At 48.2% G+C, this 27746-nt stretch overlaps 1 protein-coding gene across 7 annotated transcripts in view; it reads right to left on the reverse strand.

Moving 5' to 3' along the window:
* Nucleotides 1-27746, reverse strand: part of CTIF (cap binding complex dependent translation initiation factor) — a 333504-nt gene that overhangs the window by 220295 nt on the left and 85463 nt on the right. For 4 of the 7 annotated variants that reach the window (XM_055232808.2, XM_063639943.1, XM_055232791.2 and 1 more), the window contains one exon: nt 12648-12719. The exons of 1 other annotated variant lie outside the window; for it this stretch is intronic. In XM_055232808.2, coding sequence (XP_055088783.1) covers nt 12648-12719 — 72 coding nt within the window. Of the gene's footprint in view, nt 1-12647; nt 12720-24307; nt 24356-27746 lie in introns of all 7 variants that reach the window. 2 more of the 7 variants (XM_063639932.1, XM_063639922.1) reach the window with 1 other exon arrangement.

Consider the following 27746-nt stretch of genomic DNA (forward strand, 5'->3'; position numbering starts at 1 on the left):
CTTGGAATGGGTCCACGAGCAATTTTTGTATTTTTAGTAGAGACAGGGTTTCACCATGTTGGCCAGGCTGGTCTTGAACTCCTGACCTCAGGTGATCCACCCACCTCAGCCTCCCAAAGTGCTGGGATCACAGTCATGAGCCACCACACCCGGCCTCGCTCTGGCTTTTTGGACCTGTGTTTCGTCACTGGTCCCACGACTACATGGACTACACTGGTGACTCTACATTGGAATATATGAGAGACACCATGAGGGCTTTTACATTACGTGAAATATTCCCAGACCAGAGAACCCCAGACTCATCTCCTGAGCCAAAACAGAGGCTTCCTGTGGGCCAGATCTGAAACTCCTCTCAGGCCCAAACTAAAGCAGACTTTGAGAATGGTTGGATCTTCTCAGAGAGAAACTAAGGGGGAAAGCACAGGTGGAGGTGGCTGGGGGCAGAACCCAAAGAGAAACAGGCCTATCTGGCAACACCGTGTGTGTGTGTGTGTGTGTGTGTGTGTGTGTGTGTGTGTGTATGTGTGTGTGTGTTCAGAACCAAAGACAGCACCCCAGACGCAGCTGGGAAAGGGGGAAATAGACCCTCAAGGGGCCTTTGGAGCAGGAGAACAGCAGGGCAGAGCCCAGCAGAGAAAGCTTTCTGGGTGGCACTAAAGCTGAGTCTGGGAGAGGGAAAGGCCATTCCTTTCATGCTGGGACATCTGTGTCTGTCTGTCCATCCTGTCTTTTCCCCCGTGCTCCCTTTGTCTTTGAATTAAGACCCAAAGGCCAGAGAGAGATAGGAGACAATGATAATACCTCAAGTATATTTCTCCTAGGCCAACCCTCTGCCCACTCTCAGCTAATTAGGGTTGTGATTTAGGTTTTAAATGGACCATGCTATTTGAGCCTGTCCTGGACAAGGCCACACCAGGGGCCATTTCTGGCTGGCTGCCTGTCCAACACCCGCTGAAATAATGGGATCCTCCTCAACGGTCCCCAGCTCCTGCCAGGGAAAGGCTTCCAGGAGACGGGGAAAATCAACACTCCCCATTCCAACACCATCCCATCCTCCAAGGCTGCCTCAAAAGGAGGCCTTCTTTGAACTCCCCAGGCCCCAAAGATCTGTCCTTTTCTGCCAGTACCAGACTCAGATCTACAGAAGGTCATGACAGGAGAGGGCTGAGAGCTCATCTGGTCTGGGGGGTGACCTAGGAGTCCTGCAGAGATGTTCTAAGAGCCATGAGGTGGGAGGGTGGGGGAGAAAGCAGGCAGGGCTCCTCTCCTTGCCCCCCAGAAACAGTTCTATCCCTTTCCTGTTTCTGTGTGGAATATCCACGTAAGGTTCTGAGGGGACAGAAATACTTTTTACAAATTACTTCTTGTATTTTGTAAATTACACTTCTTATACTTTTTACAAATTACACTTTTTATTTTTAGATGGTTGTAGATTCATACATACTTGTAAAAAATAATACAAAGAGACCCCTTGTGCCCTATACGCAGTTTTCCTCCATGGGGAAAGTATAGTTCAATGCCACAAGGTAACTTGTCTCTTCATCTTCTTAATAGGACCCTTCCCTGAGCAAAAGTTTAATTATGATGAAGTCCAACTTAGCATCTCCGGGTATCAACACTGATACAGTGGAGACACAGAACACTCCCACCATCACAAGGCCGCCCCTTATAGCCACGTCCACTTTCCTCCTGCCCCTACCCCTTCCCTCATCCTGACAACCACAAACCTCTTCCCCGTTTCTATTACTCTGCCCTCTCAAGAATGTTATATAAATGGAATTGCAGAGTATGCGACTTTGGAGGACACGCTTTTTGAAAATCACTCAGCATGATTTCCACAGACTCCTCCAGGCTGCTGCATCATCACACATTCATTCCTTCTCATTGCTGAGTGTTTAACCATTCACCTGCTGAAGATCACCTGAGCTGCTTCCAGGTTTCTGTCTATTGTGAACAAAGCTGCTACAAACAGTTGAGTACAAGTTTTTGTGTGAACATAAGTTTTCATTTCTCTGGGATAAACACCCAGGAGTGCAATTGCTCAATCAAATCATATGGTACTTGCAGGTTTCGGGTTTTTTGGAAACTGTTTTCCCGAATGGCTATACCATTCTACATCCCCACTACTACTGTAGGAGTGATCCAGTTTCTCTGCATTCTCACCAGCATTGGACGCTGTCATTTAGTTTTTCATTTCTTTTATTCTTTTCTTTTCTTTCTTTTTTTTTTTTTTTTTTGAGATAGGGTCTCGCTCTGTTACCCAGGCTGGAGTACAGTGGTGTGATCACAGCTCACCACAACCTCCACCTCCCGGGCTCAAGTGATCCTCCTACCTCAGCCTTCTGAGTAGCTGGAACCACAGGTGTGTGCCACTATGCCCAGCTAATGCTTGTATTTTTTGTTGAGATGGTGTTTCACCATGTTGCCCAGGCTGGTCTTGAACTCCTGGCCTTAGGTAATCCACCCGCCTCGGCCTCCCAAAGTGTTGAGATTACAGGCATGAGCCACTGCTCTTGGCCGTCACTTTTTTTTTTTTTATGCTGCCAAGTTGAAGTGGACATTGTCACTTTAAAACAAAAATTATTTTCACCATTCTGATTGGAGTGTAGTGATGTCTTGTTGGGGTTTTAATTTGTGTCTCCGTCATGGCTAATGATGTTGCATATCTTTTTGTGTGCTTATCTGCCATCTGTACATCACCTTCAGGGAAAAATGTCTTCAGTGAAAAATGTCACTTTATTTTGTCCATTTTCTAATTGGATTGTTTTTTAATGATGAGCTTTGAGAGTTCTTTATATGTTCTAAATACGAGCCCTTTGTCAGATATGTTTTGCAAATATCTTCTCCCTCTCTGTAACTTGTCTCTTCATCCTCTTAATAGGGTCCTTCCCAGAGCAAAAATTTAATGATGATAAAGTCCAATTTAGCATCTCAGTGTTAACATCCATTGATTATTTCAGTCAGTTTGTTTGTGGTATGACAAACGATTTTTGATTGAAACCAGGACATTTTCATATTAGCTCATGAGACAGTCATATTTAAACCTCCTGCTTTAACTAATGTTTCGTGGTACCATCCTGGCAGGAGAAAAGGACAGGGGACAGCCTCATTATTGCCAGGCGGAAGTGGAAGTCCAGGTTGCCCACTCAACCTCCTCTAACGCCCCAGGGGTGCTTGCTGTCACTGCTGGGTGGAGGTGGGAGTTCTGGACCCCCATGTGGTCCCCTCTGACACTGCAGTGGGGCTGGCCTCATCATCCCTGGGTGTCTATGAAGTCCGACTCACTATTTCTGACACCACCCCAGCAGGAAGGAGAGGGACACCTCGATACTGCCCATTGGGGGTGCAAGTCAGGTTCCTGCTGTCTCCAGTGACACCATGGGGCATGGGTAGGAGCCTTCTCACCAGTTGGCGGGGGCAAAAGTCGCAGCTCCTCACTGGCCTTCTCTGACACTACTCTGGTAGGGGGTTGGAGCCCCTCTGATAGCCCAGTAGGGGTGGGATCTGAGCTCCCACTCGGTCTTGGCTGGGATGGATGGGGGTGGGGATGTGTTCTGTGGTGTTTGGCTGGGGTAGAGCAGTTACTGTCGAAAAGTTTTTTGTTTTGCTAGATCTTTTCCTATCATTTTCCTTCTTATCTATCCTATCTTTTTCTCTTTTCTTAGTCCATTTCCTGTAGAAAGCAGCTTTTTATTGGGATTTTTTTTTTTTTTTTTTTTTTTTTTTTTTTTTTTTTTTTTTGCCTGTGTCCATTAGCATTTCCTAGTGCCAAGTATGGGACACATGAGGCATAAAGAAAACAAGCTCCTCACTGTGTCATTCCTCAAGTCCTGGGCACCCTAGCAGGTCTGCCTTCTTCCCTCCACCTCTCCGAGTCTTCTTATGTTCATTTTATACAGAATGTCTTGGGGTTTTAGTTGTATTTAGCAGGAGAAATATAGACAAGAACATCTATTGCATTTTCCAGAAGCAGAAGCTTAGGTCTATATTTTCAACAAGACATTTTGATGGCCTTACATCTAGTTCACCTCCTCATTTTATAGAGCAGAAACTGAGGCTGCAGTGAGATAACGTATCTTATCCATGATCCAATAGTAAGTGTGGATCCAATAGTAAGTTGGAAGCACAGCCCAGGCTGAAAGCACATCTCCTAAACCCAGGTGCAGTGCTGCTTCCGCAACATCATGGCGGCTCCCACTTTGCCTGTATGTCTCACCTCTCCTGCTAGAATGCAAGGCCCTGTACAGACACCAGCCTACTCCTCCCCATATTCACATGCTGCCATCTCCTCCAGAATAGCTTATTTCCCTAAGCAGATTCTAGCTTCCCTGAGTGCAGAGACCAGGCCATGTGGCTCAGAATGTATACAGCAAGCACCCAATGCATGGCTGCTGATGGTTCTCCCTATAGGAGCTAGTTGTCATCATTGTTTAGTAAGTGTGGCATCCTGTTCCTCCAAGTGAGCTGGAGCCAGAAGGCACTTCGAGGATAAGGACAGATGGCATTTTCTGAAAGACAGACACACATGCTGGTGAGCACAGAGGTTGCGCCATGTTTGGTTCTGGGAGGAATGTTAAGGGGAATCACAGCGCACACTTCTAGTGCTCCTGGGCATGTGACCCAGGCCTGAAGGACTATTGTGTCATGTCCCAGACATCTCACTGCAGCTTGAGCGTCTGTTCTCTCCACTCTATCCTCCATGCAAACAGTCACCATGGCTATGTTCCTCACCATCCCAGTGCCCAGCCTGGAGTACAGCAGCCCTCAGTGATGACTGGCTGATTGGAGCCGATCAATAGGTGAAAGAACAAATAAATAAACAAAGGAATGACCCAACCACAGCAAAGGCAATTCCTCATGCAGGATGAGGATATTTAGCTTAAAAAGACTTGCCATGCTCGGCTGCTAAGGAAAGTAAGTAGGCAAAAGGCACAAGCAAAAGAGTTAAATAAAAACCGTCAGCTAGAGCAATGAGAAGGGGGCTTGCGGCTGAACCGAAGAAACAATTTTTTAATCAATGGAGCTGCCTAACAATATGCTGAGATGCCTTCTGAAGCAGTGAGCTCCTTGCTGCTGGAAATGCTCCCTGCTACTGGAAATCAACCTTTGCTAACACGGTGCGGAGTTGGATCAGGTGACCTCTGAGCTTCCTGCCATCTGAGAGCCCATGATGTCTTCAGAATTCACTGGAGGCCTCAAACTCCAGTGCATGGGAGTTTGTTGGGGCTCAGAAAACAATATCCCAAAATGAAGGCCTCAGCAGCAGCCTCAGAAGCAAAAGTCTTTCTCTGACTTTCTGCCCTCCTGCCTGTCAGTCTCACTCTCCCCTGAAGCTAGCCATAGAAGTTAGACTCCCTCTTCCCCACCACAAGAAACCACAGCCTCTTTCTCCCAAAGCCAGCCGTGAAACCTAAAGATAGAGCTCTAATTATCTCTCTGCCTTTCTTTGTAAAAACTGGCCATAAATAAATGATCTGATCTGCTTTGTTTGATTATAGGTCATGATACCCCCATTCCAGAGAGGGTCCTGCCCCAACGCAGAAGGAAGGAGTGCTGCACACAGAGGCAGGAAGAGTCTAGAGACAGGCCTTGCTGTGTTTCCCCATTTTGTCTATTAGCATTAGATCATGCCCTTTTGGTCCAATCCCATTTCTACAACTGTCCATACTTTGTTGAACTTAACCATAAAAATAGACAATTTCCCTGTATCTTTGGGTCTTCATCCTGCAGCCTCCCATGTATACATGTTAAATAAATGTGTATGCCTTTTCTCTTATTAATCTGCCTTTTGCAAGTTGATTTTTCAGCAAATCTTCAGAGAGCTAAGGGTTACCCTAGGCCCCCACAAGTTTAATCCTTGAGTTCCATCAAGGATTTGAGGTGGTGAAGAAGAAGAGGGAAAGAAAAGTTCAGCCCCAGCCTCCGGGAAGCTTCTACTAGAGATAGGGCAGGTGACAGTCATTCTAGCCAGTCACCAAATACTTCTGGTTCCCCCCATTCCAGGCACAGAGTAGCGTTGTACTTCTTAATGTGCTTATGGTTGGATGAGGCCACATGACCCGTTCTGGGTAACAAGCTCAGAGTGGAAGTGACAAGTGTTGTATCTAGGCTGGAGCACTGAACTGCCAATGCATGATACTCCAGAGCTCCTTTTTCTCTGTCATGGCAACTGGTTAAAATGGAACTGCTCCACCAAGCTGTGCCCTGGTTGTTTAACGTTACTGAGATTTGGATTGTTTGGTCATTGGTTGTTTAATGTTAATGTTACTGATATTTGGGGTTGTTTGTTACTGCAGCATTACCTAGGCTATTCTGACTGATACAGGGGAACAGACTTTGCCTGTATGGAACACCAGAGAAAGATACAAGAAAAAAGTTAAAGGCACACAACAGGGGCTGGGTTGGACAGAGGTTCCAACATCTGAGCCCACACACAGACCCCTCTGCATTCACCATTCTCAGCCCCCCACTTGAGTAACACCCAATATGATCCATCTCCTCTAGCTATACTGCCTCCTAACTATTACCCTAACATCCCAACACTGTGCCCTACTCAACCTTTGCCAACATCATATCTTCTCTCTTCATCTTCTTCTCTCTTGCCTTCCATCTAGTCAAACATCCTACCCATTCCCAAAGGCATAGGTCAGGCCTCACGTCCTGCGAGACACCTCCCTACCCACAGAGACCAACTGAACCGCTCTTTAGAATCACTGCAGCTCTTGTGGCCAGGATGACATCTCTTTGGGGATCTTACGTGTATGTTGTCATCTTGTTCTGTGTAAACTAGTTTTTACCCTACAAACTGGCAGTGATCCAGAAGCTCCCACTCATACGCATCTGCTGGGCTCACAGCAGGGGCTCAATAAATCCGAACTAAGCAGAAAGCAGCACTATGAACATATACCTGGTATTTCTTACATATCCAAGGAAGTGCTAAAAAATGTAGGCACTTTTACTAAGATATCATTTGCACTAATTATTTTTTAAATTAGCACAGAACCAAATCCTATAATTACTGAAGGGTAGCAAGTTGACTGGCAGAAAACTCCTTCCACATTTTTCTGGGGCCAGAGGTAATTAGTGTATTTGAGGGTCTCCTCCACCTACCATCTGTTATCCCCTGGGTCGGAGTCAATGTTGGTGCCCATATAGCTGGCCTGAAGGTTGGCACAGGTATCAGGGGATGGGGAACAGTGGAGAAATTAGGAAGACCCAGACCTGCTGTGGCAGTGATTTGGATCCAGTTGGGTGTTTCATGGAGTTACAGAATGCAAACAGAGATTTCTGGAGAGACTCTAAGGAGTCTGTGTAGTTGTTTTGCCGAATAGGTACTCAGAGCCAGTGTCACTCCTGGGTCAATATCTGGTTCTCCTGGCCCTTGGGACAAGGCTCTTTGACTCTTTATGCTTCAGTTTGCTACAGGGCATCAGGATGAAACAAGAGAGCACCCTTCACTTATTCCAGGAAATGTTGGGATCGTAGGCCCTCAGCCAAAACTCAAAGTCATCATTTATGACACACCGCCATCTTTCCCAGGGCTTCATGTGAACCTGCCTGATAAGCAGTCATGCTCATCAGGTTCCTAGCAAAGATTTGATCACCTTGCTTAACAGCCAACACAGTGGGCCAACAAGTCCTTCCGTCAAGAGAAGTCCTTCCCAAGGTCTAATCAGAGGCTGTGCTGTTGTGGTGCATATTAATTTCCTGTCCTTGGCACACCTGTGCAGATGGAAAACAGCTGCTCACTCCTGACCCCATACAACCTTTCCCATGCCTTTGGTTTCTTTCCTGAATTCTAAATCCCATGCCAGCACCTTGAAAAGCTTTCTGAATGTACTGCTGCTGCAGTCTGTCATTTCAACAATCCCTAAACATTTCCCCTATTACAATGAAAAGGTGGAAACTTCTGACATCCTAACTAAATGACTAGGTGATGGGTGAATCTTGGGAAGAGGATGCCAGGATGTCAGGCAATCCCAAATACAGCTGAATCCCAGTTGCCGGCAGCTGGTCGGCCTCTTCTGAACTATCTGTAGCCCTTTTTATGCTGTACACTCTCTGGGCTCTCTTCCTCCTCTCTCGTGGGACCCAATCTCTTCTAGGTTGCCCCCACTTTCTGCTTCTGAAAGGGTTCAGAAAAAGCAAGGTTTTCTTTTTGACATTAGCTAAAATAACAAATAGGATGAGCCTGGAAGCCTGCTAGGGATGAATCAATCATCCCAGTGTATGACTAATCTGCAAATGGGGACACATCTGGGCCCTGGGCCCTGGTGCAGGGCAGGGTCTGTGACTCACCACCCAGAGGTTGCTTGGCAGAATGCAGGACCTCTGCATCTTCCTGCCAACCCTACTTTCCTGGACATGTGCAGCCAACGTGGGCAGTCAAGAGGAGCACCAGAGCAGCCAGCCAGCCCATCTCCATGTAGCCTCAGTTTCTCCCTGAAACTAATTGTCCCCACGGGTAAAAATGGGTTAGCAGTGCTCTCCCATCATCCTGATGGCCCCAGAAAGCTCATCAAAGTTGGTGTGGCAGGAGGAAAAGGGCCCACTAGGGAATGACTGCACGGACTGAGCCTGCCAACTCAGTGCAGTCTCAGGCATCACTATTGAGTGCCTACTGAGTACAAGGCCCTAGGCCAGAAGTGGTTGAGGAAATAGAGCCGGCCCTAACTCCCGTCTTAGGGTTGACCAGCTGGCTGAGGCACAGGCAGGTGTGCATGGAACAGCTTGGCAACAGCATGAGTCAGTGTGAGGGTGTCTGCCTGGGCGCATGGGTGCAGTGAGGAGCCAGCCGGGGTGCTCACGAGTGGTGTCCCCGAGAGCTGGTCCTGTGCTCCTGCCTCTGGTGGGCCAGGCTGAAGGGAGCCTTGAAGGACGAAGGGAACAGCAGCATCCCATCAGAGCGGCACTCAGCAAAAGCACCCTTCAGTGGGCAGCCGCCTCGGTCCTCCTCCATCAGAGAGCCCCTACGCGACAGGGGTGACAAGGACACTGCCACAGGCCAGATACGTGGGGCTTTCCTTGGGGTACCGTTACTCAAAGGACGCCGCCCAGCTTTGATCCCTCCAGCAGGGGGCATCAGGAGATGGCTGCTTTGTGGGCAGAAATCAGAGGTTCCCGGGGAAGGAAACCCAGGTGGGTGTCCCCACAGGCAGATGCATGGATGTGGGTATGAGCCACCATGGGCCACGTGGCCGAGGGCAATACTCTAGAGATGGCAGAACAGTGAGAAGCAAGGAGCCGGCCCCTACACTGTTGGGCTACCACGCCAGCCCCGAACGCCCATCCAGGCTGGTGGCAAGAGAAAAACAAAGGTTCCTCTTGTTTATGCCACCTTGTTGTTTGAACCTAATAAATTCAGTCTCTGATGTCTAAAAATAAAGCCTGTCATCACTGAACCAAGGTGCTGCCGACCGCGGGAGACCTCATGTAAATTCAGGCCCACAGATTCTCCTGCCTCCCCCTGCAGCACCCAGGTCTGAACCTTGGCCATCCATCCAGGAGGTGCAGCTCCCCCTCACCTCCTCTGTGCACCTGCCCAGGTTTCTGAACTCCAGGCTGCCCCCTGGGCCCCATCTCGTGCCGTGCAGGGGGCATTTTTTTACACCTGTGTCTTGTCCTTCTCACTTAGCAGTGATGCCCTTGAAGGCAGGTCCCTGGCTTCAAGCCCACCCGGAGCTTAGCACCAGGCCTCTGCAAACACTCCTGGTTGACAAATCTCTAAGAAATCGCTCCTGAAAGACCCTCTCCAACCTTCAGAGGTTTTCTTGGCTGTAAGCAACTTCATACAGCACAGGTGGTGCGTCCCACGCCAGACTCAGGCAAACCCAGCATTCTGACTGAGCCTTCCCTTCTGTCCCAGCCGGCTCTCCAGGCATGGACATCACGGACTCTGCACTCAAGACCAACACAGCACCAGGCACACATGGCTGCGGCAGGGGGTGTCCCTCAGTGGCCCAGCCCCTCTTCCACTTTTCAGAAGTAGACATCTCTCCCGCTTCCCTCTGATATGATCAGGCGGCCACCGCAGGTCAGGGGTGATGGGAATGCCAGTGCCCCTATGGCCTGTAGGAGGTCCCTCCCACAAAACCTTGCCTCTGGGCATGTCAGGTGATTAGGTGGGGTTCTATGCAGAGACCCTGCCCTCCACCCTCCTTGGGCTCCTCCCCCATAATGAACCTATGTCTCAGTTCCACCTGCCAAGAAAAGATTTAAGATGAGCTTTTCACAACTTCACTTTTAAGTTGAGTTATATTTCATTTTGTCAAACACTGCGTACCCCAAGTCAACTGCTCAGCTGCTTCTTGAAGGTAGGATTGGGGTGAGCTGCTCCTTTTGGTGTCAGAGTACCTGGAGCAGGGACAAGCCCATACCTAACCCCACTCCACAAGCCCCCAGCCCTGCTCCACGGGCCCGTATTATCTGGCAAACCCCTACACAACCTCCTGCAGGTGGGGAAGGCAGACCCGAGAGGACAGCTGGGTGTGGGAGGTGAGGCAGATGAGGGGAGAAAGTCAGTGTGAGGGTGTCAGGCCAGCTACGTGGGGCTTTCCTTGGGGTACCGTTACTCAAAGGACGCCGCCCAGCTTTGATCCCTCCAGCAGGGGGCATCAGGAGATGGCTGCTTTGTGGGCAGAAATCAGAGGTTCCCGGGGAAGGAAACCCAGGTGGGTGTCCCCACAGGCAGATGCATGGATGTGGGTATGAGCCACCATGGGCCACGTGGCCGAGGGCAATACTCTAGAGATGGCAGAACAGTGAGAAGCAAGGAGCCGGCCCCTACACTGTTGGGCTACCACGCCAGCCCCGAACGCCCATCCAGGCTGGTGGCAAGAGAAAAACAAAGGTTCCTCTTGTTTATGCCACCTTGTTGTTTCCTTGCCCCCCGGAGACCCTATCAGGAGTGATGTGGAGAAGGGGACCAGAGGGGAAAGGCAGCAGACAAGCCCCCAAAAAGATGGTAAAGGGAGAGGAAAAAGGACTCTTCATTGGAAGATTCCGGAACCAGACACCTGCTGACCAAATAACAGAGAGCTCTCAGTGACAAACCTCTTATTCCCCATCCAAGAGCTTCAAGCCCTCCCTGAAAGCCTCTCTCTGGTGCTTGAGTTCCCAAATCCAAGTTCACCATTGCTGCTGAAGAGTGAGGGGAATCTCCATTTAGGAGACCCCAGAATAACTGGCAGGAGCTAGAGACAGTGCCCCTGAGGAGCAGGGCCTAGACCAAAAGCTAGAGGGTCAGGGAGCATAACATGGGGTCCCAGGCAGGGAGGCAGCAGAGACAAAGGCATCCCCTAGAAGGCCACCTCCTGCAGTTGGGCAAGGTAGCAGTGCCGTATGGGGAGGAGGGCAGACAAGTGGCACCTCCGTGGGACTTAGTTTCCTCATCTGCAAATGGCATGGAGATGTTAGAAGGACCCTCAGAGGCCGTCGAGGCTCCTTCTGGGTTTTATGTGAGGAAGCTGAGACCCAAGGGGGAAGAGTTTGTCACCAAGTTTGTGGCAGAACAAAAATGAGACTCCAGGTCTTCCATCACCCCCCACCCCTGGGGCTGTTTTTATGGCCTCCTTCTTATGAAACAATTGAACATACAAGAACATCTTGTCACGTGAAAGAACCATCCTGGGCAGCCGTCCCCCTACACCATGGGGCAGCCACGCCCTACAGCCTAAGAAAGATCTAGAACCGAGGCCACCAACCAGCTTCTCTCAGGACAGAATAGAGGAGTTGGGTGAATCTGCCAGGAGACCAAAGCTGAACATGATTAAGTGGACTGAAGCCGAACATGAGCAGGTAGGCCTGGGGCAAACCATGACTGCAGAGGCTCTGAAACCAGGCATGGCCTCTCGCAGGAGCCTGCAGGGGCTCCCTCCGCTTTCCAGACAGGCATAGTCTGAGGCTGGACTCGGGATGGGGACACATGTTTTTTTCAGCCTCTAATCCCACAGGCTCCTGCAGGCAGGGATGAGGTATCAGTGAGAACAGCTGGACCACCGTAGGGTATGCAGGAGGGCCAGGGGGTCACCAGGGCAGCTCCCAAAGAGCAGCTGCCTCCCTTCCCTCCCAGCCACGCAAGCCATCCACGAGCCTCTCAGGACCTCACAGCAAGCAGCAGGGAGAAAGGTGGCAGGCTCTGGCGGGGTCCCAGGACTGTCGGTTGGCTGGGGGGATGGACAGGTCTCTGACGGCTCCCCCACAGGCTGCCCCTCCCAGGCCTTCTGCAGATCTGGAGCAGAAGTGATATCCAAAGCACCCACCAGCATCAAAGTGCTGAGTCCCATTGTTTGTGGGGCTACAATGTCGGTGCCTGAACTCTCAGTGCAGTCATTTCACAGCCATGTAATACTCTACTATAAGGACGGATCCCAAGGCACCTCTCCATTCCCCTCAGTGGATGTGTGTTAGTATATAGAATGCAGCCACTAAAAAGAAATCTCATCAATCGATGAGTTTGGGGGAGTGGGAGCTTCCCTGTGGGCAGGGAGTTAGGGAGGGCTTTCCAGGGGACAGATGCACCCTCCCCTCTCCCATCTCTCTGCACTCTCCATGTCACCACCCCTCAGGAGCCATTGTGGGCCGGCCCAGGAACCCAGGCAGACAAGACATAGGACACCCCCAGACAGAGCGCAGAGCTGGTTCCCTACCTGCTGTGGGGGAGCTCGCCCTCGGGAGAAGGAACAGCTGCTGTCCAGCGGTTCACTGCAGTCCGCTGTCCACTGCAGAGCAGAAAGGAGTGATCAGTGATGGCAGGAAAGGGTTCTCCCCCCCTTTCTCCCCTCATGTTCACTCTGCCAGGCTGCAGGAGTTGTGCCCTGGCCTTCCCCATTAGCATGACTGTGGAATCCTACCTGGCCATTTCAAAGCAAATCTTTCTCAACCACCAGACCCAGTTTGGCATCATCAAGCTCCACATCAAGATGAAGCTTTGGTGTCTGCTTGGGAAAGGCAAACTCACTTCCCTTCACCTGAGCCCAGCACAGTGACAAAGACTGGCTACATCCCAAAGTCAGCCAGATATGACGAAACTTATTCTGAGTTTGGTACAACCAACACCATGTTTGACCGCCTGACCTGGCTTCAGCCACACTAACCCTCTATTACATCAAGGGTGTGGCCGGAGATGGCAGTGAGGCAGATATGTATTGGTCTTCCTAGAAGCCTAGCTCCAAAAGATGATGGGTTTGGCACCAGGAGAGAGCCCAACCTGGCTATTAGAAGCGTGGCTCAGACAAGCCCTGCCACTCACATCCCCTGAGAACTCAGAGGGCTGCTGTGTCCCAAAGTGCGGTCTGACAACCATCTGCATGAGAGTCCCCAGAGTCTGCAATTTGGAGGTCCCTGGGCCCCAGTCTTTACCCACTGAATTAGACTCTGGGAGGCCAGGGCCAGAGGATCAGCATTTTGACGAGCTCCCCAAGGGACGCACTGGGAGTCTGGGAGCCACAGAAATCCATGTGATCTCTCAGGCTTCATTCCGTCATCTACAAAACGAGGAGAGCCATGCTGGGTGACTGGCTGGGAGGCTGGGATGAAAGACCTTTGTGAGCTATAAAAACACTGTATAGATACAATGCAGTAGCAGTCTTATAGCCCTTCCTGTCAAATGCTATCCAGGTATATGGTAGTGTTTTTACTATTGTATTAAACATTAGCTAGCCTCTGGAGCTGAAGTTGTTGAATATTGACCTTAACCTACACCCTGCATGATACATAAAGAGCAGAAGAGGGCCAGGCAGCTCACGCCTATAATTCAGCACTTTGGGAGGCCAAGACAGGAGATCACTTGAACCCAGGAGTTTGAGACCAGCCTGGGCAACATAGAGACACCTTGTCTCTACTAAAACAAAAACAAAAGCTAGCCAGCTATGGTGGCATGCACCTGCTGTCCTAGCTACTTGGGAGGCTGAGGCTGGAGGATTGCTTAAGCCCAGGAATTTAAGGTTGCAGTGAGCTGTGATCGTGCCAATGCATGATGCTCTTGGGTGACAGAGCGAGCCTCAAAAAAAAAAAAAAAAAAGAAAAAAAGAAAAAAGGAAAGAGCAGAGGGAAGCCCAGTCTCTGTATGTTTGATGACATGGTCAGAGCTGTGAGTGTGTGCCAGTGCAGTCCTGGCTTTCTAAAACCTTGGCTGGACATGCCCTCCTGAGCATGGCTCAAGGGTATGACCTTTGTCCAGAATGGATGTTATTCTTACAATATTGTTGACATAGGCTGGGTAGAAGTGTACCCTAGAGCAGTACTATCCAACTGAAACAAAATGAGAGCCACACATAGAAACCACAGGAGGAATTTTAAATTTTCTAGTAGCCAAATTTTTAAAAGAAACAGGTAAAATTAAATGAAATAATATATTTTATTTAATCTAATACATCAAAATATTATCACTTCAACAGGTAATCAATATAAAAAGTTGTTAATGAGATATTTTACATTCTTCTTTCCATACCATATTAGAAATCCACTTAGAGCACATCTCAGTTTGGATGAACCACATTTCAAGGGCTCAACAGCCACATGTGGCCTGTGGCTACCATAAGGGACAGTGCAGCCCTAGAGAAGTGGCAACGGTGTCAGAGGCACTCCTTGCCCATCCCCAAGCTATACTGCAGAGGGGCTGACCCCTGCGGACCACAATTCCCAGGCTCCCACGTCAGCTGGCTTCTGACTGGGCTTGGCCAATGGGAGACAGGAAAAGGGCATTTCTCCCATCTCTCTATGCCTCAGGCAGCATTACCAGCAGTGCTGGGTCTCCTTCCTGGCTCCAGCCTCACCAGACAGGCTTCTGTGCATGACCGGGAACCCTGGACTCTGGCAACAACTTCTTTCTTTGAGCCTCAGGTCAAGAGTTGGTACTAGCTACCTGAGGTTGCCATTTTCTGGGCTGTGGAGCTTCTCAGGTAGGAGTAATCAATTCTTTGTATTAAATTCCCTCTGCTTGGATCATTGCAGTCTCAAAGTATTTCCCCCAAGATATTTATTAATTATGGCTGGCGTTGGGGAGAGAAAAATGAGAAACCATCAGATGCCACTTTAGCCAAGTGATCAAGGTCAATATCACCAGTACAAAACATATCTGCATCATGGACTCCCCAGTGTGGTGCATCGAGACGGGCACATCACTTCTGGGGTATTCTTGACAAAAATGCACCCTCTCGACACTATCATGAGAAAACATCACACCACCCAAATTAATGAGCTTTCTATAGAAGCATTGACCAGAACTCTTCAAAAGTGTCAAGGTTGTAAAAGAAAAGAAAAGACAAAGTATCAGATTGGAAGGGAAAGAGGAGATGTGGCAATTACACGCAAATCTGGATCCTGGAACAGAAAAAGGATGTTCGTGGAACAACTGGTGAAATCTGAATAAAGCCTCTAGTTAAGAGCATTGTATCAATGTTAATTTCTTGCTTCTGATAATGGTTCTATAGTTATGCAAGGTGTTCATATTACGGCAAGGTGAGCAACAAGTGTTTGGGAACACCCTGTTCCATTCTGCACCTTGGATATAAGTCTAAAATAATTCCAAAACAAAAACTAATATGTATGTATTCATACATACGTAAAATACATGCATACATAACTATAAGCATATACGTACATTTATTTATTTATTTATTTATTTATTGAAATGGAGGCTCATTCTGTCGCCCAGGCTGGAGTGCAGTGGCGCAATCTTGGTTCACTGCAATGTCCACCTCCCGGGTTCAAGCGATTCTCCTGCCTCAGCCTCCTGAGTAGCTGGGATTACAGGTGCCCGCCACCATGCCCAACTAATTGTTGTATTTTTAGTAGAGACAGGGTTTCACCATGTTGGCCAGGCTGGTTTCAAACTCCTGACCTCAGGTGATCCACCTACCTTGGCCTCCCACAGTGCTGGGATTACAGGCATGAGCCACCATGCCCGGTCCACATTTTTAGAATAATGTATACAGATACATATAAACATATATGTATATATGTATGTATGTATAATGTTTAAAGTACTGTAACTATAATCCCTCTGCTTTATATATTGGAGTAGTTTCTGCTTCCCTGCTTGGAGCCCGGCTGACAGGTGGGAGACATCCAAGGCACACAGTGCCCACTGGCTGGAGGGAACACGAGGCCATGCTTGCAACTCCTCATCCCGTGCTAGGTGACCTCTCAGAAAAACGCTTCTCCCCTTCCAGGCATCCTGAATATTTCAACCCTAGCTGCGTAGTGCTGGTGTGATATTCCACAGCACAGTGACTCACGGGGGACACACCTTCTCCGGGGTCAGCACAGGCCCTGGCAGGATGAGGCCTCCTGATGGGCACGCGCAGAGCAGACCCTGAGGCTTTGTGCACATCTGTATGCAACCTCACCGTCCTTGGTGAGCTTTCCAAGCTCCAACGAGACTGCTCTGCCTTGTCCAAGGCCATCTGTAACTGTACATTTGCCAACCAAAAGCCACTTCCTGAGTGCCTTCTGTGTGGGACCCTCAACAAAGAGTGTCTCCACACAGGAGAGGTCAGATGACATGTCACATAACAGCAACGAGAGGGGAGTGGGGACGGCACGGCTGAGATGAAGAAGAGTGTGCTCTCGGCAGGGGCTGTAAGGGAGGAAAAGCAGGCAACCCAGGGTTCCCAGAGAAGAGTGAGGTGCCCAAGAGGGGCAACAGGCTCAGTAGAACGTGGCCAGCTTAGGGCAGATGGCAGATGTCAGGCTAAGGAACTCAGAGACACTTCCTCTATATGCAGGGGTTGAAGGATTCTGTTAGGGGAGGCTGAACTGGCCCGGGGGGAAGTGGTGAAGGGGGGGTCCCACATTGGGGTTCATTAGCAGCGGTGGTAGAGATGGAAATGAAGCAGTGGATCTCAGAGTGCAGAACAGATGAGCAGCAGGCAAAGTGGGTGATCTGTGCACCGGAAAGCCAGCAAGATGGTGGAGTCCACAGATCCTCATTCCAGAGACCTGGCAAAGCCGGAGGCGGGCACAACCCCCAGCAGGAGGAGGGACTGTGGCCCTGTGTGTGACTGTGTAAATGGGGAGGAGTGAAGTGTGAATGATCACACTTAGCACAGTAAGCTCTACCCACTGGGCTTGTGGGGCTCCATCTCAAACCCCAGCCCAGCAGTAGCCCCAGGGGCAACCTGTCCAGGGCTGCTGCCTGAATCCCCTCCATCAGACACACGCTTCTTCCCTGGCCCTAAAGGCCCTCTGGTAGCCCTCCCTTCCCTATTCCGAAGTTCCTCCCCATCCCTGCTGGGATTCTGCTCTCAACACCGGCTTCTTGTGTCACAGGCACCACCACCTCCTGCCTCCCGTTTGCCTTCTCTGAGACACCGCCTAGAAAATCTCCAGAAATGGACCTTCCCAGAACCTGTCCTGATCTATAGGAGATGAGTCAAGAATGAAGAAGGGTCCACCTCTCCAGATCCACTCCTCAGTCCGGGCCAGGGCTTGAAATCCCACACATTTCCCCTTCAAGGCAAACAGCCTTACAGCTTTGAGCCTCCTGAACCTGCAAGTTCTCTTGGGGGTAAAAGTGGTGTCTTACTTGAAAAGGTCATCAAACAGAAAGGCGGGAAATGTGGGAAGTTTGTTAGATATGGGAACGATGAGCATCAAATTCACAAGAGTGGTTTAAAGGCCTCAACCACAGCTATTATAATTCATGTCTTAATTTAAAAACCTGGAACAAACATGACACAGGGTTAAGATTTAATAAACATGAGAGTACAGATGTTTGTTCTCCACTCAAAATAGATGTGTATTTTATTATTCTGTGTTATATCAGTCCATCTTAAGTATTCCACAATAAAAAAACAATTAAAATAAGCTATTTGTCTTTACATCCCAGGATGAACAGTGTTTTATTATTTGTTTGTCTTGTTTTTGAGACGGAGTCTCACTCTGGCCCAAGCTGGAGTGCAGTGGTGCAATCTTGGCTCACTGCAACCTTCGCCTCTGGGGCTCAAGCAATTCTCCTGCCTCAGCCTCCCAAGTAGCTGGTACTACAGGCGTTCACCACCACACCCTGTTAATTTTTTTGTATTTTTAGTAGAGACGGGGTTTCACCATGTTGCCCTGGATGGTCTCAAATTCCTGACCTCAGGTGATCCACCTGCCTTGGCCTCCCAGGTGCTAGAATTACAGGTGGGAGCCACCACACCTGGCCAGTGTTTTATGAGCAGAGATTGGGAAAGACTGGGGAGACCCCAGGGTACTGAGAATTGGAAGAGGAGGAGAGAGAAGCAGAGAAGCAAGAAGCTCAGAGTGTGGGAGGCTGGAGGTGCTAAAGCTAAACCAGGCCCCCTTTTCAGTGGTGCCTAAAAGTCCCCCAAGAGACCAGCCCTACCAGACGTCAAAGTATTTCATAAAGCTAGAGCCAGGGCTGGGCGCGGTGGCTCACGCCTGTAATCCCAGCACTTTGGGAGGCTGAGGCAGGGGGATCACCAGGTCAGGAGATGGAGACCATCCTGGCTAACACGGTGAAACCCCGTCTCTACTAAAAATACAAAAAAATTAGCTGGGCCTGGTTGCAGGCACCTGTAGTCCCACCTACTCGGGAGGCTGAGGCAGGAGAATGGCGTGAACCCGGGAGGCAGAGCTTGCAGTAAGCAGAGGTCGCGTCACTCTACTCCAGCCTGGGCAACAGAGCGAGACTCCGTCTCAAAATAAATAAATAAATTAAAAAAAAAAAAAAAAAAAAGCTAGAGCCAAACAAGCTGTTGAACCAGTACAGGAATAAAAAAGCAGATCAACTGATAAAACTGCACCCACAAGCAAATTAATGTACAAACGGGAACCTCACATAGGATAAAGATTGTGTTTTGAATTGAGGGAGAGACCCATCAATAAATACATGGTATTAAGACAACCACCCAGCCATTGAAAAAATGACCTTAGATATCTGCCTTGCACTATTCATGGAAAACACATTCCAAGGCGATTAAAATCTGAGATGCAAATTTTAAATTACATCAAAATTTCAAACTTCTAAGCGACAAAAGAAATCATGAACAAATAAAGACAAGTGAGAAGCTACTTGCAACATGCACAGTCGCCCCCCACTTATCCTTGAGGGATCTATTCCAAGATCCCCTAGTGGATGCCTGAAACCGTGGGTGGTAAAAAGCCCTACATCTGTTTGTGATCCTGTAACAGAGATGACTGCTCAGTGACTCTGGGCTGGGCAGTGACACGCAGGTAGAGGATACAGCCTGGAAATGCTGGACAAAGGGATGATTCATGTCCCAGGAGAGACAGCATGAGATTTCATCATACTGCTTGGAATGCCATACAATTTAAAATGTATAAATTGTTTATTTCTGGAATTTTTCATTTAACATTTTTGGACTGCAGCTGACCGTGGGTAACTAAAACCATGGAAAGCAAAACAGTGGATAAGGGGAGCCTGCTGTGTAGCAAATAATTAATCACCAGACTATATAAAGACTTCACTTAGGCCGGGCGCGGTGACTCACGCCTGTAATCCCAGCACTTTGGGAAGCCGAGGCGGGCGGATCACGAGGTCAGGAGATCGAGACCATCCTGGCTAACACAGTGAAACCCCGTCTCTACTAAAAATATAAAAAATTAGCCGGGCGAGGTGGCGGGCGCCTGTAGTCCCAGCTACTCCGGAGGCTGAGGCAGGAGAATGGCGTGAACCCCAGGGGGCGGAGCCTGCAGTGAGCCGAGATTGCGCCACTGCACTCCAGCCTGGGCAACAGAGCGAGACTCTATCTCAAAAAAAAAAAAAAGACTTCACTTAAATCTAGGCACTGTTCTAAGTCCATTGCACATTTACTCTTCATGGCTACCGAGGCACTCTTATCTTCTCCAATTAGCAAACATGGAGACTGAAGCACAGTGTGGTTAAGTAACTCACCCAGGAATATACAGCCAAAAAGTGGCAGAATGAGCAAAAGACAGAAATAGGTATCATTCAAAGAGCCAGGAAAAATGACTGATGTTAAACACAATATGTAATCTTGGATTAGACAAAGATCACAGCCAATTTTTTTTTTTTGCTCTAAACAATATTACTGGGAAAATTGCTGAAAGATCTGTAGGTTTAATCACAGCATTCTATCAATGTTCATTTCCTATATTGTATCATGTCCTTGTTCTGAGGAAATACACACTGAAGTGTCAAGGGATACAGGGGCATCATGTCTGGAACTAACTCTCAAATGATTTAGAAAGAAGTTTTACATACAATTATATGTATAAATTATATATATCATAAGATATATTTAGAGAGAGAGTGTGGGTACAAATGTAGTAAGATGTTAATTGGATATGCAAGAATTGTTTGCACTATTATTGTAATTTCTATGTATATTTGAAATTATTTCAAAATGCAAAATTATTTTAAAGGTCATCTTACCCAGGGCTTCTTAACCAAGGGTGATGTCAGACTACCCAGGGGGGATTTTGGGGGTCCACAGGCCAGGTCTTCCCCGGTGTCTGAATGCATGGGTGGTGGTGGAATGTGACCTCTGTGTGTAAAACCTGCGCCGGGTGGGGTCTGCACAATGCAACCAGGGCTCTCACCAATGCCTTCATTTCCCTGAAGGGGGACTTGAGGCTGAAGGGAAATGGCTTCCTCCCAGTCTCACAGACCCCAGTCAGAATCCTGCCAGCCTGAAGACCCAACTTCTCAAAGACAAGAGTGTGCATGACATCTTCCTTTATCCTGGGCACATGGGCTTACTGACACAGGGAGGAGAACCAAGACCCCGAGGTGGGACCCGAGGCTGGCTGGCAGCTCATTCTCGATCCAGTGATATTCTAGAAAAGACCTGTGCTAAGAGGGACAGATGCTGCTGATGGCCGAGATTTGTGAGAGAGAGAGAGAGGCTTTTGCTCCCATCTTTTCAGAAATGAACAACTTTCCTGTTGTAGAGAATGCTTGCGTGATTAGGAACTTGAGCTCTTGAAGCAGAGAGTCCTGAGTTCAGATCCCAGCTCTGCCACTTACTGTATGACCTTGGGCAAATCGCTTCATCCCCAGGACTGTTTCCCCCATCTGTAATAATAATAGATCCACCAATAGCAGACAGGGTAAGTGGATGGCACTTGGAGACAGGCTGCCTGTTTTAAACCCCAGTCTTGCCATGTACTTGCTATGTGGCCTCAGGAAGCTTATGTCAACCTCTCTGTGCTTCAATTTCCTCCCTTATAAAATGGTAATAATGACAGCATCTTCACAGAATCATCAAAACTAAATGAGTCAAAATGTGAGAAACAATGCAAACAGTCTCCTTTGTTACTTCCTCCTCATCTCCCCAACTTCTTAAGTCAAGGCTCAATCTTTGATCCTCTCCTGTAAACTTCCTCACTCCCTGGGCTTAAAGCAGCATCCAGCTCATTCTCCTCCTCTGAACACCACCAATGTGCATCGAACTGGTGGACCAACATCTCCTCTAAGGTGACTAATACTATCTTAAACCTTTCATGCCCAAACGGGACTCTTGACCTTTGCCCCACAAAGCTGCTCTTCCAGGGTCTTGCATAGCTCATTTCTGCAAAGTCTATCCTATTTGCTCAGGCTAAAATCTTCAGGGTCAATCACAGTGTCATCACTTTCCAAGCATACCTAGACTCTGAAGGCATCTCATCACCCCCAGTGACCACATGGCCCCAGTCTCCATTGCCTCTCCCCTGCAGCAAGGAGACGGCTTCCTGGTCTCTGCTTCCTCTCTTGCTGACCCCCCACCATAGCCTATTCTCTACACAGCATTCAGAGGGATCCCATTCGACTGTGTGGCATGCCCCACACCAGAGCTTTGTCCTGGCCATTCCCTCTGCCTGGATACCCCTTCCCAGGTGGCCTCACTCTCACCTCCTTCAAATCCTCCCTCCCTCCCTCCCTCCCTTCCTTCCTCCTCACCCTGCCCCCTGCCCTGTCTTCTTTTTCTTTCTTTCTGTTTTTTGTTTGTTTGTTTTGAGACAGGGTCTCACTCTGTTGCCCAAGCTGGAGTGAAGTGGTGTGATCTCAGCTCACTGCAACCTCTGGGTCCCGGGCTCGGGTGATCCTCCCACCTCAGCCTCCCCAGTAGCTGGGACCACAGGCATGCACCATCATGCCCAGCTAATTTTTGTATTTATAGTAGAGACTGAGTTTCACCATGTTGCCCAGGCTGGCCTCGAACTCCTGGGCTCAAGTGATCCACCTGTCTCAGATTTCTAAAGTGCTGGGATTACACGCGTGAGCCACTGTGCCCAAATCCTCATTCCTAAGTGAGCCCTCCCCACTCACTTCCTGCCTCCCTCATGCATTCATCACCTTCTAATATCCCATTTCCTTCTCCCTCTATTGTCTGTCTTTCCCTGTGAGAAATTGAGACAGAGATCATGGTTGTTCTGTTCTTGACTTTGCCCCCTGAGCCTACAAGAGAGCCTGAATGAATAAACGTTAGCTTTCATTCTATTATATTTTACTACCTAGCAGAAAAAGAGCAAATTTAAATAGTTACACTTTATGCTAAAAACCACCACCAAACAATGTCTAGGAGATCATTAAAACCTACAGATCATAAAACTTACATGTATGCTAGAAGTACAACTTTGTAAAAGATGTTTTAAAAAATGATGCACAAAAATTATATTAGTTGCCATAAAATGATTTTTTTTCCATTTTTCACTTGCCTCTGTTTTTCCAATTGTTACTTTAAGAAAATAAAATTTTATCCTATTAAAAAATAATTGGTGGCCAGGCGCAGTGGCTCACGCCTGTAATCCCAACACTTTGGGAGGCCGAGAGGGGTAGATCACCTGAGGTCAGGAGTTCAAGACCAGTCTGGCCAAAATGGTGAAACCCTGTCTTTACTAAAAATACAAAAAATTAGCTGGGCATGGTGGCAGGCACCTGTAATCACAGCTACTCAGGAGGCTGAGGCAGGAGAATCGCTTGAACTTGGGAGGCAGAAGTTGAAGTGAGTCAAGATCACACCATTGCACTCCAGCCTCAGCAACAAGAGCAAAACTTTGTCTCAAAAAAAAAAAAAAAAAAGGGCCAGGTGTGGTGGCTCATGACTGTAATCCCAACACTTTGGGAAGCCAAGGCAAGTGGATCACGCGTCAGGCATTCAACACCAGCCTGGCCAACATAGTGAAACTCCGTCTGTACTAAAAATACAAAAAATTAGCCGGGCGTGGTGGCATGCGCCTATAATCCCAGCTATTCAGGAGGCTGAGGCAGGACAATCACTTGAACCTGGGAGGCAGAGGTTGCAGTGAGCCGAGAGCGCGCCATTGCAATCCAGCCCGGGCGACAGTGCGAGACTCATCTCAAAAAAAAGAAAAAAATAAAATAGAAAGATTGGTAATTCAATTTCATTAGAAATAAAGACAACGTGGCCAGGTGCAGTGGCTCACGCCTGTAATCCCAGCACTTTAGGAGCCCCAGGTAGGTGGATCACCTGAGGTCAGGAGTTCAAGACCAGCCTGATCAATATGGTGAAACCCTGTCTTTACTAAAAATACAAAAATTAGCTGGGTGTGGTGACATGTTACGCTACAGCTTTGGTGACAGAGTGAGACTCCGTCTCAAAAAAAAAAAAAAAAAAAGAAAAAGAAATAAGACAATGTGAATTAAAATGACAAGATATCCCAATACACTGGTGGCAGTATGGATAATGGAAGATCTTTGGAGAGCAATTTAACAACAGCTATTAAAATTAATTTTACTTCTCAGCATCTAACTAAAGAAACACCGTTATTTGTGCAGAAGGAGGCATGTTCAACAGTATGTGTTGAAGTATCACGTATTTCCAGGGGAAAATTTAGAAGTAACCTGAGTGCCTACCATTAAGCAAATGGTTAAATAAATCCATGCTATGGACAACTGGGCAGCCACTAAACAGAGCACAGCAGATGTGCAAGCCCCGAAGAATCTCTGGGGCATGTGGGCAGGTGAAAAATGCAAGTTATTGAACAATATATCCACTGGCTATGATATATGATTTGACAATATTGTATTTCTTCAAGTCATACATATGTCAGGAAAGGCACTAAAAAAGGCAAGGAAATGAACTCACTCATCTGATGGGAGGTAGCAGCAAAGGAGCAGAATGAGGTGGTAGCACAGAAGATTTTATTGTTAATATTTGAATTCTTATGTACCATGATAATATATGCATAAAGGACCTGTATAATTTAAAATAATTTTAGCTCAGGAGAATTTAATTATTAATATTTGAATTCTTGTGCACTATGGGAATGTATGCATAAAGTACTTGTATAATTTAGAATACATTTTTTAAATAAGGGGAAAATATATAATAAATCCTGCATGCTGAACCACCCCGCAGCCCTCCTGTAAACTCACTTCTTCTGTTAAGCCTTTAGTGGGTGGTCCACCATTGAGTGCTTCCTCCTGTGAGCAAAGACATCAGGGAAAATGAATTTAAGGGCAGAAGGAAAAGAAGAGATGGGATTTTAGAAAAAGGGTGAGGGAACAGTGAACAGGGAAGGCAGAATGAAAGGAGAGACGTAAAGAGAAAGAGGAGAAACTTGTTAGGAAAAGCCACTGAGCCGATCTGAACACTCTCACCCCTATCCTATTCATTGCCACTGCTGCACCCCTTTGTAAAGATCACTGCATTTTAGACGAAACCCAGGACTTCCAAGTGCCTGAAAGCATCAAAACAGGGCTATAGGAAGTGATTTTCACTCTCACTGGCTCTTAATTTGACCTCTTAACAAGAATTTACTGGAAACTATGCCATCATTAAATGTATCTTCATAGGGTCCCTACATGTTATCTTTCCAAGAGACTGGAGCAGGGGCAGCAGGCCATGGAGCGGGAGAAAGGAGACAGCCCTGCTCCCACTGTGGCAATCAGAGTCACACACAGGCTTATGAATACTCCAGGCCCAGGCCCCTCACCTTTGCCTGCATCTCTAGCAGTGAGGCCTGTACATCAGTATTTCTCACAGCTCCCTAAGTGAGTTCATGCTCACCCAGAGTTGTACACTGCTTCCAAGCTTTCTGGCAATCCACTAGATCATCCACATGTGCCAAAATCACATGTGCCAAAATTTTCCCATCCATCCATCCATCCATCCATCCATCCTTCATTTCTTTCCAGTGTTACTGGGAAGGATGAGAAGAACACAAGTGTACAAACATCATGAGATATTTTCTCCCTGAGTGTCAACTGTCATTCCTCAGATCCTAATCTCTTCCCCATAAGGTTAGTGGTCAATGAGATTTGGAGTCCTAATTTTCTTTCTACAGGAAAGAAATCTATATTAACCACCCAACACCCAATCAGTCACGGCCTGTACGGAGCAGGAAACCAGAAGTAGGTGGGGTGGGGATGGGGCTCCAGGGCCCAGCTCAGCCACCACCCAGCAGTGGGGTTTGGCCATGCTCCATCTCTGTGCCTCAGTTTCCCTCCTTTAGAATAGGGCTATAATCCCTCCTCCTCCCAAGGATAGAGTGACTGTGGGGACTTCCAATCAATTGGACAGCAGGTGCTCCTGAAACATGGGGGAGTGGTACGATGTAAAATACAGGGGAGAGGTATGATGTTAAACATGAGGACAGGTGTGATGTTAAACATGAGGAGGAGTGTGATGTAAAATATGGGGGAGGGGTGTGATGTTAAGCATGGGGAGGGGTGTGGTGTTAAACATGGGGAGGGGTGTGGTGTTAAACATGGGGAGGGGTGCGATGTTAAACATGAGGAGGAGTGTGATGTAAAATATGGGGGAGGGGTGTGATGTTAAGCATGGGGAGGGGTGTGGTGTTAAACATGCGGAGGGGTGTGGTGTTAAATATGGCATCCAGAAAACGTTGGCAAACTTAAAACACACATTGTCTTGGTTATTCATCTAAGGGACAGGAAAACTGGTCTATCTATCTATCTTATCTATCTATTATCTATGTATCATCTATCTGTCTGTCTGTCCATCCATCCATCCATCCATCCATCCTTCATTTCTTTCCAGTGTTACTGGGAAGGACGAGAAGAACACAAGTGTACAAACATCAAGAGATATTTTCTCCCTGAGTGTCAACTGTCATTTCTCAGATCCTAAAAAATGACCTCACCAGCTGAAGAGCAACATTCCTCTCCGCTCCCTCAGGTCTTCTCAAGGTTTCCAAGATTCTTAACAAATTTCCTCCCTAGAAACATCAAAACACCACACAGACAGACAGGAACATTCCCTGAGTGTTTGTTGTTTTTTTTTCCTTTTTGGCTTCCATTTAAACTAGTCATCAGATTAAAAAAAAAAAAAAAAACAAGCCAAAGTGCTTTAGCAGAAATATTTCCCATAAAGCTGTGTTAATAGAGAATTTTTTTAAAAAGTATCTTATGTAGACACAGCTAACCCTGGCCTTCCTGAGAGTTGGCCACAGCTGTCCCTCTTCCAGAGTCAGTACCCCAGGTGTGTGTGTGACTGTGGGGAGCGGGGAGGCAGGGGCGCGGTGGGGGCAGGATTGAAACATCCTCCCTTTCCGGCAGCAGCAGGCAGGCCCGCAGGCCCGCAGGCCCGCAGGCCCCGGAATCCTGCCAGGTGTCTGCGTTCTTCGAGGGAATTCCAGAACATGAAGAAAGTTTAGAGAATGCATCCAAATGTCACACCACACAGGTGTTCTCCACACCACACTTCACAGCAGACGTCAATCTGAAAGCCCCTCCACAGCCTTGCCTTGCCCGCCACACAGATGGGGGCATCCAAGCGTGACTCAGGCCTCACTCAGCCCAGGAGCTGGTGCCAGAAGCACAGGGCCCAGACTGAAAGCTCTGGGAGCGCGCCTCCTTTCAAAACTATGTCCCCGCTGGCTGCTCTGGGAACAGAAATTCTACCATCAGCCATGCATTCCTCTGGGGTAAAGCTTCGAGGCTTCCCTGGCTCCTCCAGGTAGAGCAAATTTCAGCTGGAGGAACCTTTGGAGGATGCCCTGCTGCAGGCCCGGATGCCACACAGCTGAAGAGGCAGGCAGCCCACGACAGGGGGGTACCCAGCCAGCCCATATGCCTGTCCACAGGCCCTGCTCCTGGGGAAGTCAGCTCTAGGGGCTTCCAGGGGACTGCAAAAGTTAGTTCACTTACTTCTTGCCCTAGACAATCTAAAGAGGTTAATTTCCCTTATAATTTTCCAATCTATCCTAATCCTCCTCCTCCTTCCACTTCACATCATGGTACTATTAGCTGTGCAATAAGCATAGTTTATACATAAAAAAAAAAAAGGATTACGCAAGTAAGTTAATGCACCACCAGACAACACCCTCCATGCAGTCAGCTGTAGACCGCCAGGCCATCCAGCCACCACCTTGCTCCGGCATTCCTCAAGGACTTTTCTCCTGTATCACAGCCACCCTCTCCCACATCCTTTTGTCCTTTCTTGGTGATTTCAAGATCCATGAAGATAGATCTGAGTTTCACGACCCGCTCTCCTCCTGGCCTCTCCCTCTCCCCCACACACTCCCATGCTCACACCCAGCCCTCTCCTGACCCATGACTGCATTCCTCCACCTCTGATTTCAAACACCCCACTCCTGGACACACGCCACATCCCCACCATCTTTCTAGCTCAGTCTCTTTGCTACCAGGGTTACAATTCTTCGGGTGGCCTCCAATCCACTGACCCTACCACCCGTCAGCCTCCGCAACCACCTCGGGTACCCACTCCCGTCCTGGCCTGGCTCAGCATCCAGGTGACTCACCATTATCACTCCTGTGCCTCCCTCACCCCTCTTTCCTCCACTGTATTCCCTGTAGAAACCTCCATCCTGGTTAAAGTCATCTTTGTAAC

Source organism: Symphalangus syndactylus, chromosome 1, assembly GCF_028878055.3.
Source record: "Symphalangus syndactylus isolate Jambi chromosome 1, NHGRI_mSymSyn1-v2.1_pri, whole genome shotgun sequence".
NCBI lineage: Eukaryota > Metazoa > Chordata > Mammalia > Primates > Hylobatidae > Symphalangus > Symphalangus syndactylus.